Source organism: Pocillopora verrucosa, chromosome 3 (genome assembly GCF_036669915.1).
Source record: "Pocillopora verrucosa isolate sample1 chromosome 3, ASM3666991v2, whole genome shotgun sequence".
In the NCBI taxonomy this organism is placed as follows: Eukaryota; Metazoa; Cnidaria; class Anthozoa; order Scleractinia; family Pocilloporidae; genus Pocillopora; species Pocillopora verrucosa.
The window spans coordinates 11633282-11648021 of record NC_089314.1 but is presented as its reverse complement, the minus strand read 5'-3'; the positions used below and the strand labels follow the sequence as shown (position 1 = coordinate 11648021).

At 36.9% G+C, this 14740-nt stretch overlaps 1 protein-coding gene across 1 annotated transcript; it reads left to right on the top strand.

The window, feature by feature from the left end:
- The first annotated feature begins 455 nt into the window (after positions 1-455).
- LOC131788639 (death domain-containing ATP nucleosidase-like) lies at positions 456-13449 on the top strand. The gene is made up of 6 exons (XM_066164156.1): positions 456-574; positions 5135-5830; positions 6948-7133; positions 7790-7858; positions 8269-10640; positions 13118-13449. Exons 2-5 carry the CDS (start codon positions 5164-5166, stop codon positions 8841-8843), a joined length of 1497 nt encoding a protein of 498 aa, XP_066020253.1. The 5' UTR covers positions 456-574; positions 5135-5163; the 3' UTR covers positions 8844-10640; positions 13118-13449.
- Positions 13450-14740: the final 1291 nt, after the last annotated feature.

The following is a 14740-nucleotide window of genomic DNA, read 5'->3' as shown; positions in this document are numbered from 1 at the left end:
TCCAATGAGCGCCCCTATTCTGTTTCAGTAATAGCACTGTTATAGTACATGTACATTGAGATCAACTGCGGTCCATCTTTCCTTAATTGCACACTTGAAGCCCCACGACGACAGAGTAGTCTTTGTCACAATCTCAATTATTATCTCGCCGCGAGTGCACAGTTCCTTCAAACCAAAGAACCCGTCTTAAAATTTGCAACGATCCCTTTGTTAGTCGTTTAGGAAGAAAAGATCCAGGGACAAGTCCCTTTTCCAGTCTTTTTGAACTTCAGTCATATAAGCATCAAAGCTCTGTTTCACATGCGGTCTCTCAAAAAAGAATTAAGTTCTCTGTCCTTAAATAAGCGCCTTGTTTCGTATAAGTACCTCTCTTGAGGAACCAATAGTAAATCAGCGCCCCGCCGCCAAATCGAATCATTTCTGATTACAAGTGACATGTAAGCTGAGAACGATGACTGGCTATTAAAATGTTTGTGAACGTTTAGATCGCAGCGAGAACCAAACGTGCCTTATTTTCAGCTTGGGAGACATCCTGCGAGCCACACACAAGACGAATCAGCATCTCTATGTAAAGGTAGGTAGATATGCTGAGATTTTGTGATTCTACTTTGTACAAATGTAAGTTGAGCGTTGTTGAAATCCTGAGAATAATATTACCAAACTTCCGCTTCATCAAAGAACGATTCAAGTCAAGTTAGGTTGTGGTCATTCGAGAAGAAATTTCTCTTCTGGTATAACAGTAACTGCAGCAAGGACTCTTAATTTGTGTTAAATCAAAACATTTCATAACAGCACTAAAAATTTAATCAAAAAAATCAATTTAAATGTATTTCAACATCCATACATACAAGCATACGTATTTTGCTTAGGAATTAAACGTACATCTTTCGCTTTACATCACAGTGGAATGCGACTCAAAAATATGATGGATATTGAAACTTATATTTATGTAACAGATTTGGAACAAATAACAGACTCTGATTTCAATTATTTTTCAAAAACCTTGAAAACATGCGGATTTTAGACCACGAACTTGTGTTTAATCACGAACAATTTGCTGTAGGGATATGATAGCTTTCCAACGTGCCGTAGGCCGGTTCACTAATGTTTGTCTAGTCCTGTTTCTAGTTACCTTGCTGCATCTCTCTCCTTTTTCATTCCAACTTGCAGTACTCTGCAACAATGGCATTTAAATGAGGCATTTTAATTCAGAAATTGCAAAACACTTAATGCATGATGTGTACGCTGTTGTAACTCCATCGCTAAATGCGTTTACACTTTATACGTAACCCTATGTACTAAAACCGAAATTTCGAAGTGAAATTGTCTTTCTTTCTTTTCCTTTCCTTTTTCTCTACTCTTGATTAAGGTAATCCCTTCCTTCTGATGCGTACTATGCAAACTTCTGAGCAATTCTTTCAAACATAATGTTGATTTTGCTTTGATGTCAGTCAGTGTTCCCAACGGCTGTAGATTGAATCATCCTTGAGTTTGGGTCTATCTGGGAAATCAGTGATGGCATGAGGAATCCTGCTATGTGTGGCTTTTGTAGAGTCAGCACTTTCAAATGAACATCAAGTCCTTTCAAGCACTTAGCCATATTCTCTCACTAATCTATTTATGACTCTCGCTTCCAAGCAGCAGTCTACCGATAGCAGATTGTGTGACAATCGAATTGTAGTACTTGATGTAACTTGTTGTTGTGGCTGTTGTTACCAGATGCCGTATTCATAGGCATATGTACTTGTTTGTGCTACGTACAACAACATCTATATAGCTCCCACACAGACTGCAATGACTGACACATTTCATGAAAAAGAAACAATGCATGAAACTAATAAGAGACCAGTGAGCTGGGTTTAAATACACAGAAAGGTAATTTAAAACCAACCAAACTCGGTTAAGAAATCTGTACTCAAGTAATCTGAACATACTGGTTTGTGGTTGATGGACCTCAAAGAATGTTATTGCTTTTCAAAATCCTTAATGAGCAAAAAAAGGGGAAGTGATGTGAAAACAATGTAGTTTCATGAGAAAAAAAGGCACATTTTCAAGTGGAATATGGTTCTTTGAATTTGATTATGTTTTTAATCTATTATGCCCTACTCTTTAATTTTGTTCTTTGCTTTGTTGTTTGATAAAAGGGCATGAGCACATAAAGCTCAGAATCGTCTCTCAGTTTCTAGCCATGAAACCTTCCCTTTCAGCCCAGTCCTTACCATCACAGGTGACTTGTAAATTGAGAACAAAGCCAATTAGAAATGTTTGTGAATTTCTCAATCCCAATTAACACCCACAGACTGCTTGCTTCCTAGATTGAATATATTTTGCTGACCATAAGACAAATCTGTATCTTGAGAAAACTGTGAGTTGGCTGCTTAAGGTTCCCATGGTATACTGGGTTTGAGTTGAGCACAGTTGAACTCCAGAGAATATCACCAAACAATTCAAAGAACGGTTTAAGTCAAGGTATACTTTGGTCATTCAAGGAGAAATGTCTTGTTATCCAACAGTAATTAAAGCAAAATGTGTCAAATCAAAATGGTTTATTACAGTACAAAAATTTGATCAACAAAACTGTTTAGTTTGCTTGGAAATTGAACATCTTTTGTTCTGCATCATTGTGAAATGTACCTTAAATATGACAGATAAAGAAGTATATATTGCAAATATATAGGTCAAATTTGAGACATCAATTTCAAAGATTTAAGTTCCTACAAAAGCCTTGAAAACATGAAGATTGTAGACTGCAAGCTTCTATGTATTAAACTTCTATATTAATTAAACTTGAATTTAATTTCAACAGAGATATTTGCTGTTTAGGACTCCCTGCATTAATTCACCAATGTTCCCTTTGTTTACAGTTCATTTCCATATATCTGTATTTTTTTTTCACCATAGCTCACAGGAGCTTATAACAGTGGAATTTAAATGAACTGTTTAACCTAGAAAGTGCAGTCAACCAATGATCATGTTTACACTGTTATAGCTCTTTCAGCTCTGTAGCCAAATATGTTTAGCTGCATGCCATTTCACATTTTACATATAACAGCCTGTACTAAAACCCAAACATTTGACAGTGAAATCACAGAAATGATATCAGAGCCAACCTTAATTGAAAATGGCATCTTGAATAATTAAGATTTGAAAACTGACTTTTTTTTCTGTCTTTTTCATAATAGCAAAATTGTCCTCCATATCACAGAGCAGGTTTATATTGAGCATTTAAAGAGAAAGTCAAAGCAGGTAAATTTGAACAGTCTTTCAAATTACCGTATTTACCTGTGTATATGTTTTTTACCTTTTTCTTCCAAAAAAAAAAGATTACAAGACAAACACAAAGAATTAAAACTTCCATTTTTTCACTTAATTAACAAGAGCTGGGAATTCATCAATAATATGTTTACAACAATTTCTAACTAGTTGAAGTAAAAACAAAAATCAAACAAATCAAAGGAGGTCATAGAGGGCAGTAAATTTCATACTCTGCTGGCACAGACAACACAGGCGGTACTGATAACTTGATGAACACAGTCTTTTCTCCTCAGTCGACCACAAGGGTCTTGGTTGAAACCAAAACACAACAATGAGCTCCGGGTAACATGGATGTAGTTTCTCTCAGAGGGCCTAAGTACAAGTGATGGGACAACATGTTCATCCAAATGAATTGTTGTTCTCTAGAAGCACTGGTGGCTGGCATTTTTGCTGGTTACACACATGTGAAGCATCCACCACACTCTGTACCTAGATTAGATAAAGTAGTGAAACACTTGTTTAAATCTGAATGAAATTTTAGCCTTTGCCAAATAGTGTTTTTTTGTGGCTGCTGACTCAAATGTCTCTAGAGACCACTGACCTATTTTTTTTTGAGGATACAAAGAATATAACTAAACAGTTGGAAATTGTCTTCAAATATTGGGAAAATTTGAATCGGGCAGCCATAACTTTGAATTGTACTTTGTAACCTGGTTTCTTAGCTGTGACATACAATGTCAACAAACTCCTCTTTTTTCCATCTTATGGTGATTTAATTTTAAAATTAGGAGTTTCTCCAAAAGCAATTTTTCATTTAGGAACTGATTTTCTCTGGTTTCATCAATACCAGACCAGTAACTGCTTATAAACCTCAAATTGTGGTTTTGCATGCTGTTGACATCCGCATTTAAAAAACTGTACACATCTCAAGGAAAAATGATGTTTCATTAATGGTTAGAATACTTGCTCTTTGAAATCTCACATTGTGATTTATAGTTGAATATTAATGAACACTTTTTATTGGTAGAGATAGAAATATGGACCATACTTGATGATGATGATGATGATGATGAAGTATTTATTGAAAAAATCAGACTCAACAGAAGTCAGTCTTTACCGTCCAAATCATGAATAAAAGGTTCAATTCAATATCCAAAATAAGATATAGAAAGAGATAAAAAGGAATAATCAAACATAATGAAATATGATCACACAAGTTTTAAGAAGAAATCTGTTCATAAAAGAGTTTTTGTATATTTGAGTTCTTATCTGGGGGAGTTGGAATTCATGCCCCCTTTTCCTTGGTATTCTTGTCCATTTTAGCAACAACAAATCTTGAGGTGGATGGTTTTTCATGGTGGTGATTTTCTTCAACAGAAGTTGATCTTTCTCTTCAATTGATATCCATATCTTGTTGTCAGCCTAGGTGGTATATTTCCATATCAGTCAGTTAGTTTGCAGAAGTTGTCAATTCCACACAAATACTTTGGACAAGCAGATCCCCAGATCTACATGCTATACCCAAAGAAGGGCAAGATGAGGGAGTCAATAACTAGTTGAGTTGATCTTGGGAATTAGCTGTAAAACTTGCAAACCCTCAATATATACAGCATAGTGCTTCCTTTGGTTATTAGGTTGTCAACCAGCAGCAAGGCTTTTGTTGAAATATAATACCAAGCAACAAAGGCCAGTTCTTACGTTCAGTGCCAGATACTGCGTGTGCTTTAGGCTTGGTAGTCTTAATGTATATCAGCATTTCCTATGGCCACACTTTGATCATCTTTCAGATATGTGACATGCTTGTAAGCAAATGTGTTTAGAAATAATTTGTGTTGATCTCTTTTTTAATTTTGTTTTGATTTTTTTTGTTCATTTCAAGGAAAACTTTGAACAAAGATCCAGTTTGTCATGACGGCAGGACCCGGTAATGACAAGTGCAGCAGGTCAGTGGTTTGCAGTGATGACCCTCCACCTCTGATTATTACACTGAAGGAGCTTGGAGATTTGCCAAAGAAGTTGGAACGTTGGGACAAGGAATATCCCCCTGTTGACATTCTGCTTTTGACTGTGGAGGATTGCGAGTTCTTGGCTTGTTATCATTACTTGCGAGATTCCTTTAAAAGCTATGAGAAATCCATTGGATTTGTGTACTTTGGAAAGATGGGTGACGATGAAGATGAGTCACTGAAAGTTGCTTTAGTGAAGTGTTCTAAAGAATCCTTGGATCCTGGAGGTTCTCAAACTGCTGCTAAGAATGCTGTCACACTCCTGAGACCTAAGGCTACCTTTTTGGTTGGTTTCTGCTACAGTTTGAATCCTGACAAAGCCCAGCTAGGAGATGTGGTGATATCCTCAAAGCTTACAACAGAGTTTCACAAAACCCCAGTGAGTAGGGATGTTGGTAACCTTGTCAGAAATGTAGCTGATGGATGGAAGGCACCATTTGATAACTCAAAAGGGCGAAAGGTCAAAGTACATCAGGATGGAGAGATTTTAAGTTGCTCTGATCTGATTGGTGGTAAACAGCAGTGTCAATCACACCCTGGGGCAATTGCAATTGAAATGGAAGGAAAAGGTGAGAATTACTAATTATTGTTATTATTATTATTACTATTATTATTATTATTATTATTATTATTACTATTATTATTATTATTACTATTATTATTATTATTATTATTATTATTACTCTCAGGGATACTCTTGCTTGGCATCTGTGATCATTTTGCAGGAAATGGCTTTTCCATAACAAGGATTACATTTATTTTTTTTTGTTGAGTGTGTTACAGTATAACTTAAATGACAGAAAGAACATGATACTCGTTCATATCTTTATAAAATCAATTTTTTTATCTCATCTAAGTTACCCAGTAACTGAAGTATTACTATAAAAATGATTATTCCGAGTCATATGCAAAGGTGTACTGCAAGCAAGAAATTATAATTACGAGTACTCCCATTACATTCCACCCCCAAATTAATGTTCTCAAGCTTTACCTCTGAGCTACAAGGTCAGAGGGGAGCTTCTGATCACTGAGCTGTAAGGCCAGGTTCCTGAAGGAAGAGAGAAAGTTAGCAATTTTTTCATATGGGGAGTGGTCACCACAATAGTGATAATTATTACAGCTCACCCTCCACTTTGATGTTCTTAATTTTTGCCTCTGAACTACAGGACGCTTCTGGTTGTTAAACTATTAAGCAAGGGGGAGGGGATATATTTAACAATTTTTTGTAGGGGGTCAGTGGTCAGCACAGGTCTACAATGGTAATGTGTATTGCAGTGTATCCTCCGACTTGTCATATTTTCAAGCCTCACCTCTGAAATATTCAAGACTTGAAGTTTTGAGACTATTAAGCAAGGTTCTTGTTGGAAGCAACGTACTCAATTTGTTTTGTAAGAGGAAACTCTTTCCTGAATTCCAAATCCTTACTCTTTAATATACTGCTTCTGACAAAAAACGTACGCTGCCCTACTCATTATACTCTCTGGGAAGAGTGGTGCTAATTTATATACCTGCAGAAAGAACACATCTCTTAAAGACTTCCAGTAGCAAAGAACAAACAAAAAGAGTGATCTGCAGAAAAACGAAGCCTTTTTTGCTCCAATTGATTGTAATTATCTCCCAGGAATATCATTGTTTAAATCCTTTCCAATTGTTATTGCTTTTTTTTTTTTCATTTTTCTACCTCAGGCCTGTTTGCAGCAGCTCATGACATGAAGATGGAGTGGCTTGTTGTTAAAGGTATTTGTGGTTTTGTTCATGGCGTTGCATCTACAAGCCATTCATGGAAGACATATGCTTGTGTTATGGCAGCTTCTGTTGTATCCAACATGTTGAGTAACTCTTTTGTGTTTGGAGACTGGCCTCATTACGGAGGTACGTGTACACTTTTGTAACAACTTTGGTTGGGTTTTCCAGGAGATCTTGTAGCTTGTTTTCCTTGGTATAGAATATTGCTATCTGCTGATGAGAACTTGGAGACCAACAGTGGAATTAAATATATAGGAGAAACTGCAAAACATTCTTTTGAAGTCATGGACGACGCTCTAAAATTACAAATTAGAGGGGGCTAATAAGAAATTACTTACTTTTGTATTTAATTAATCTTAAATCTTTTATCTGTCTTAGGTTGTAGGTATTACAAATCGTTCATTAAACACGCTTTTCAACCACCCCCCTCCCCCTGCCCCCCTAACTATTGTTTTCGTGTCCAGACTCTTATGCGCGGTAACATGAACCCAAGTTTTCTTTGTTTACCTTTCTACCAATTACCTCGCTGGTACTGACCGGTTTAAAACTTTGTTGAGATCTAAATCTTAGCTTTTATTCCGTTCCAATGAATTTCAGTTCTCCGAGTCCATCAATTTCTCTTCTCTCTTTTATTCTGTGAGCGGGCTTACATGAGATTTTCATGAGCACTTATTTCGTCGTTTCATCAGCACTTATTTCGACTCTTGCTTGTTACCCATTTCACAAATTTAGTGAAGTGTATTTTAATTCTCGTTACAGTACAATTTCTTTTCTCTTTTCAGACGTTTCAACAGGAGAGGAGAGTTGTAAAACTGATGATCCTTCAGAAAATAAACGTAGAAGGCTTGCAGGTATTATAATTATCAAGTGAAGATATTCCATGTTAAGATTACGTTTTGATAACTTATAGTTACTTATGTCCGAGCTCAGAATCCGAAGGTTTTAGAATCTATTCCTGGTGATGACTCAATTTTTTTTCTGTCCCACGCTCGTGGAAGGACGATAAAAGATATTTCCTTGTTCTTTATCATAACAGTTAATTCTCGTCCTGTTTTACTTCAGCTGCTTAAATTCCGAAAATTAATGATCGATGATAAAAAATAAAGGAGGGTATTGTTTTGGAGCTTCTTCCCTCGCACTTAACTCGGACTTTGCGCTCGTCCCGCCCTTGCCTCCATTTGACTGAAACTGCGTCTGTTGGCGTCGCACTCTTACTCATCCCAGCAATGAAAGTTCATGTTTCTTTTCTCTATTTTTTCAGAACAGTTGAATGTTGAGAAGTGCCAAAAGAAGCTTAAGTCCTATTATGACACCTCCAGTGAGGTGAAAATCGTTCCATGGGACGACAGCTCTTCTGTTCCGATAGATGAGGTATACACTCCGTTGAATTGGGTGAGAGATCACAGGAAGCCTGGCGGAGTGACACAAAAGGAACTTCGAGACTACACCGACATGTTCAAGGGAGAACATAAACGAATGCTTGTTTACGGGCGACCAGGAATTGGCAAGAGTACGTTTTGTAAAAAGGCTGCATATGACTGGTCGAAAGCATTAAAAGAAATCCTAAACAACTTTTCCATTTTGCTTTTGATTAAGTTGAGAGATGTGTGTGACGTGGGAAACATCCGTGATGTTTTACGTGCGTCTAAATTGCTGGCCAGTGATGGTCCGATCTCAGTTGATAGTCTCTATGATTACATAACTAACAATCAAGATAAAGTGCTTCTTATTTTGGATGGCTACGATGAGTACAGCTTTGCAGAAGAACACTCACCCATCCTTGAAATTTGGAAGGGCGAGCAACTAAGAGATTGTCACGTTATTGTCACCACGTGACAGCTTAAATGTGACGAGTTAAAATGCCCCGGCCGCATTCAGTTAGAAATTCAAGGTTTTAAAAGTTGGAAACAAATCGGAACCTTTGCGAGAAAATTTTTGGCAGGTGAACAAGATCTTGACGAGTTTATTTGCTACCTGGAAGAAAAAGGTCTCCGTGACATGGCAGAAATACCTCTCCTTCTACTAATGCTGTGCCTTTTGTGGAAAGAGAAACATCGTGAAAGACGGCCAAACTCACGGGCCGACATATTCACACAATTCATCCAAACAATGCTAGATCACAAAGGGGAAAGTCAACAGCCTATGCCATTTCAGAAAGTGACCTCAACAGAAGCCAGAGAAGACCTTAGTAACCTTGGAAAAGTTGCCTTTGAAGCGCTTCTGCAAGACCATCTTTACGTACGCTGCAGCGAACTCCCCAGCAATATTTCAAGAAGTTTTGAAAAATTAAGTGAAGTTGGGCTTTTTCAGATTGTCAATCTTACGAGTCTCAATCCTGAGAAAGGGGCCTATTTCATTCATAAATCCGTACAGGAGTTCCTTGCAGCCTGGCACATTAAGGAGGAAGTGTTGTCGATTAAAGGAGAAAGTACGCCTAGCCTTTCCAAAGTTGAATCATTTGAAAGGATCGTGAAGATGAATGAAGTTCTGAAATTTGCTTGTGAGCTGTCAACAGAGGCCGCGTGTGCAGTTTTCTGTCATGTAGGTTCTGTTGGAAGAAAGGAATCTTTGTCGGAATGTGATTTCATCGATCTGCTTCAGCAGCTTGAAAAACGGTTGTCTCGAGATCAACAGCTTTATTTAGAGCTTATCTCGCATAGCTATATTTGGTGTTCGGCCGAGAAGAGGCAGGATCTCTGTTCGATGTTTCCCTCTTACACTGGAGGTGTTTTGTTACTTGATTCTAACCAGCTGAACATTACTGCAAATAGACACGTGCTGAAATCTGCCGTGATACCCAACTTCATTTTTTTCAAACACAAGAAAGAGGATTCCGAGAAAAACTATCGAGACTTAATCACTTTAGCGGAGGACACAGGTGCTGTTGTTTTGAGCTGTTCGGGTGAAAAAAAAGCCGCAGATTTTCTAAAGAAGTGCCCACGTCGTCCTTTGAAAGAGTTCCTCTTGAAGAGAGAGAGAAAAATTATCCTTTATGTTTATCAAATATGGAAAGAAGATTTTGATACTTTTCCGACTGAAATGCTGCGAGAGCTCATTTCATCAACAACAGAGTCTACTCTGGTGAAGCGCATCGGTGATCCGTTGAATGAACAGGACAACGAAACAGCTTCGTGTTTGACTAAAAACACTAATCGCATCACTGATCCGACTCCAAACAGCCTTTCCTGTGTGAGGAACATTAATATTGCCAACTTAGAAAGGCAAGAGATGAAGGTACTGGCTGATTGCTTACCAGTTTGCACTTCTCTGCGGTGTTTATTTATTGCTGGTAAACCGTGTGAAACCATTGATGCTCAGTTGGCAGAGACCCTGGTGTCTCATATCATCTTCACTAACAGACTCGTGAGATTAAAACTTGAAAATATCAATTTAACAGCCAAACCTGCCGCAGCCATCGCCAGATCTCTACACCAGGCTCCTAGCCTGCGCTATCTCAACTTGTCACATAACCCTCTTGGTGAAGGAGTAAGTGTTCTCACTCGACATCTCTGCTGTGTTCCTCACCTGGTGGCGCTGTCGCTTGATGATGTTACAATGACAAAGCAACAGGTGATAGATTTGAGTACAGCTTTACGTCAGAGTAACATCCCCTGGTTGCGGACACAATACCACGTAAGTTTTGTGATCTTAGTTTGCATATGTAGTCATTATTCATGTCTATTCTGTTCAATTTCCTGTGGTGTTGTTTCAAGAATTTTTACGCCCTTGGTACGCGGAGCAAGTGCGATATTTCCTTTGCTTTTATAGAACAAGAGTCAAGTTCATCTCATGAGAAGTAACCACCAGTCGGTTCAAATCAGTTTGTAAATGTAATTTTTAATTACAATGCGGCATGTGTAAATACCACGATGGGCAGTTATGTTTTTATTTCGCTGTTTACATCGCTGTCGCTTTGTTATTTGCATCTATTTCTTGCTGTGTTTCTGTAAGAACTGGCGAGTCTGGACCACCTTGCAGTAGTTTCTAGGCGTTTTAAAATCACTTCATCAATTAGCTCGCTAAAAAAATAAGAATAAAGAATTAAAAAGACTGTTTACGATGAAAATATGACATTTTTCAGTTTGCTTCTTTCTGCGGTATGCTTTTTATTTGTCGATCAGTAACGGACCAGGTGTGCAGAAATTTTCCTTTTACTTGAATTTAAACACGTTGTAACTTTCAGTATTGGTGATACCTACTTTACATTAGCTAGCGTTCATTAAATGTTGAAAGGATGCCAAATTAAGAGAGGAAATCCAAAGGGAAGCAAATATTGTGGCTTTTTGATGATTTTAATGATTTCGAGTAAAAGGTTTTACTTTCCATTAGGACATTTTACAGTCACTATTTGTCGCTACCATTTAATCTGTTAAACTTGGAAGCAAGTCATTTTTTCAGTTAAGATGAGAACCCATTTGGGTAAGTTTTGTTGACGTTTGAGGAGGGCTGAAGCCTTAAGTCTGTAGTCTGTTATTGAGTGTCCCAAACAATATTATTTTGAGTATTTACAGTGGAAACACAGAAACTGGATACACTCCATTCCTAATTTCATCCCATTGACCTTGATAAATCTATTTCTTTTATAATCAGGGCCAGAAAAAAGGAAAAAATACAATAAAACCAAAGTAAATGCGTTACCACACCGTGCGCGTGAATGTGAGAACGGCCGCTTGTTTTCAGATATTAATGACAGAAAGTTAATGTCAGTGTTTGGAAGAGATCAAGAAGTTGCTCTCTACACTTGTGTGTTAAAATTGAGGAAATCTGCCTATACTGGTTTTCAAATTTTGTTCATTCGTTCAGCTTTTTTATTTTCCTCGGAAAGTGGTCTTGATTTCCGTAAGAGAAAGAGGAATTGAGAGAGCAAACAACTGCTTGTTTTTAACATGAGCTGAGCATCTGTCCCTATGAAGTGATTTGAGACCTTAGTTTTTTCACTTTGTTTTATTTACGGCTCTTAAAAGTTGTCAATGGAAATGTGGTGTTTTTCTGGACACTCTGGGAAAAACTTTTGATACTTGAGTATTCCCCTAGAAAGAGCTTAATGAAAAGTGTTTGTAAGTTTTTTTAGAAGGAAAGTTAGCATAAATCTATAATTTTCATTTGATTGATTAAATTAGTGGCTTAGTGTTTAGTTTAGGTTTTGAAAAAGATGCAATAAAGGCGCTGCACAATTTTTTTTCTCTTAAACTTTCTTCTGCACAGATTTTCCTTTTCTCCCACCGAACTAAAAGTTTCTCCAGGAAAACTATCGATTAGAAAAGAAATGACCGAGGGCTTTCTTGAAAATGAGTAGAGAAAGAATGCTACAGCTGTAAGGGAGATATTGGTTCAAATTTCGCAGTAGAGATTCTCTAATGCAATTGGTGTGGGGTTACCTTGATCAAACTATTTTTATCCAACTCTATCCAGAGAACTTCTTATTAATCAGCCTGTATGACAAAAACACTTAAGTATACATCCATCTGAATCAAGTTCGCCCTAAGTAGGTATACGTCTTTACATTTTTTATAGTAACTTAATAAGCAGACTGCTAAGCTGATGAGCTGCTGAACTACAAAAATATTGCAGCATTTGAAATGCTCACAAATAATGTTCATTTATGCAGTTTCCTTAGTTTTAAAATGAGTAGTAGTTGTGGATGAGCCACTAAGTAAATATTCATAACCTTTAAGAGGAGAAATCAGCATTTCCTTTTTCTCACATGAACTACTGAACCTTTGTCTTAAAAGTTACCTTGTATTCTTTGGGTGAGTTTGTCAGGTATGTGTACCGGTAGGACTCTAGGAAAGGTGGTCACTTAATGTTATTTTGTTAATCATACAATGTAATGTATATTTCTTGACCACTGTAGCTTTTTACTCTAATAACATAATCAGCATTGGCCCCACCATGGATGTAATTGGAATATATCTAAATTTTGGTGAGCCTTGTGATGTTAGCTTACAAGGAACATTTCTCAATATAAAAGTTGTTTTAAAATGACTTAGTCAAAATACTCTTGGCCTAATTTCTCTTCATATAAAAAGTAACGGGGTTCAACGAGTTTGAGTTCAGATGTATGTTGTTTAATAAAGTAATGTTGAATGTAGGTTTGTCATTTTTGACAGGGTGGCAAAGGGAATGTCAAACCTGAAGAAGAATGGCCAACAGATGAATACTGGAGAGAGCATAGGAGCTACTGGTATGGATCAGAAGGAGAGCCAGATCCTGGGTCAGTTACTGACTCAGGTGATGAGCAGTAGCCTAGGTCCTATCTGGAAATGTAACAGACCAGGATTGGCTCAGTAGACTGCTTGTAACTAGAGAAACTTACCTTTGGTCAGAACTGGCTGACCAGACCAGTCCATCCACTAAAAGAATTCCTTCAGATCTGTTCAGCTAGAGAAGTCAATTCCGAAGTTGTATTCACTGTTTGATGGAAATTTGGAAAAACATTTGGGAAACCTGATTAAGCAAAACACATTTCAAAATGATTGGTTGGCCTGGTAGGTTTTTGACCAATGGTAAGAGACTTCGGTGTTGTGATCGAATGTACAACCAATCAACGGTTGGATAAAAAATAATGAAATATATTTTTAGAATCACTTAGGTAAGGTAAATTGGTACCTTCACTAACATGGAAACTGCCTTCCACAACATTGGTAAGAACATGTGAGATGTTTCTCTGGAGTCAGAGTGTCTCGTCCTTGAATTTGATTGTTGGATTTGAATATATTTTGATTTTAGGCTATTTGTCGATGTCCACCGTTGTTGGTTGTAGGTTTGATTTACAGCTTTGAGCTTCAAAATTTGGTTTTCATGGTATTATTGAGGTAGAGAGGTATTTCTGTCATTTTTTAGTTAAGTAGGCTTGATTATATGCTTCCCAGACAAATGATTACTTCATTAGGGTTTACTGTGCAGTTAATTTTCTCATTTCTTTTGTTACATACGTAAGATGTCCTCAATGCAGCCATTCTTTATAAAATCATAGATATTCAAATGTGGCAAAGATTAAAACCTCAACTATAGATTGAAGTCTTCACTAAAAGCCAGAAAACAATGTGAGATAATTTCATGATTAAGGATTAGTTTTTTGTTATAATTTTCCATGGCGTTCAACATGATGGGAAAAAATTTAGCTGTTTGTTAATACACGAAAAGCGTCTTCTTAAATAAAGTTCTAAACATTCCATTCGAGATTAGTGTAAATAGTGGTTGACATTCAGTTTTCAGAGTCCATTGAGTATGGAGAAAGAAGGGAGACCATTTTTGACAAGTGTGTTCTTAACTCTGAAATGTGAAATAATTTAACACAGTATTGTATTGGTTGTACTCTCAAAACTGTCAAGTGATTGACAGTTAAGTTATAGTGCTATTGTGGCTGTACACTGTGCACATTGTAAGATTTTAACTAAATCCGCTAATTTTTAAATATTGAGTCAGTTAGGCTGACTTTTCATAAGGCTGAAAAGTTTTGTTTTTAAGCGCTCAGTTTTGCAACTGTACATGATGAACTGAACTAATTTATAGTTGAAGATTTAGATATATGAAAATTCACATATTTGCACTGCGGTGGAAAGATGAAATTATAAGATCCTCGCAGCTAAGAACACTACTGAAACTAGTAGTTGTTCAGTAGTGGTAAAATAGTGGTAAAAATAGTGGTAAAAGTAGTAAAATCCAGTAGTGTTCTTAGCTGCGAGGATCTTATAATTTCATAATTTATAGTTATTTAAATTAGAAAAAAA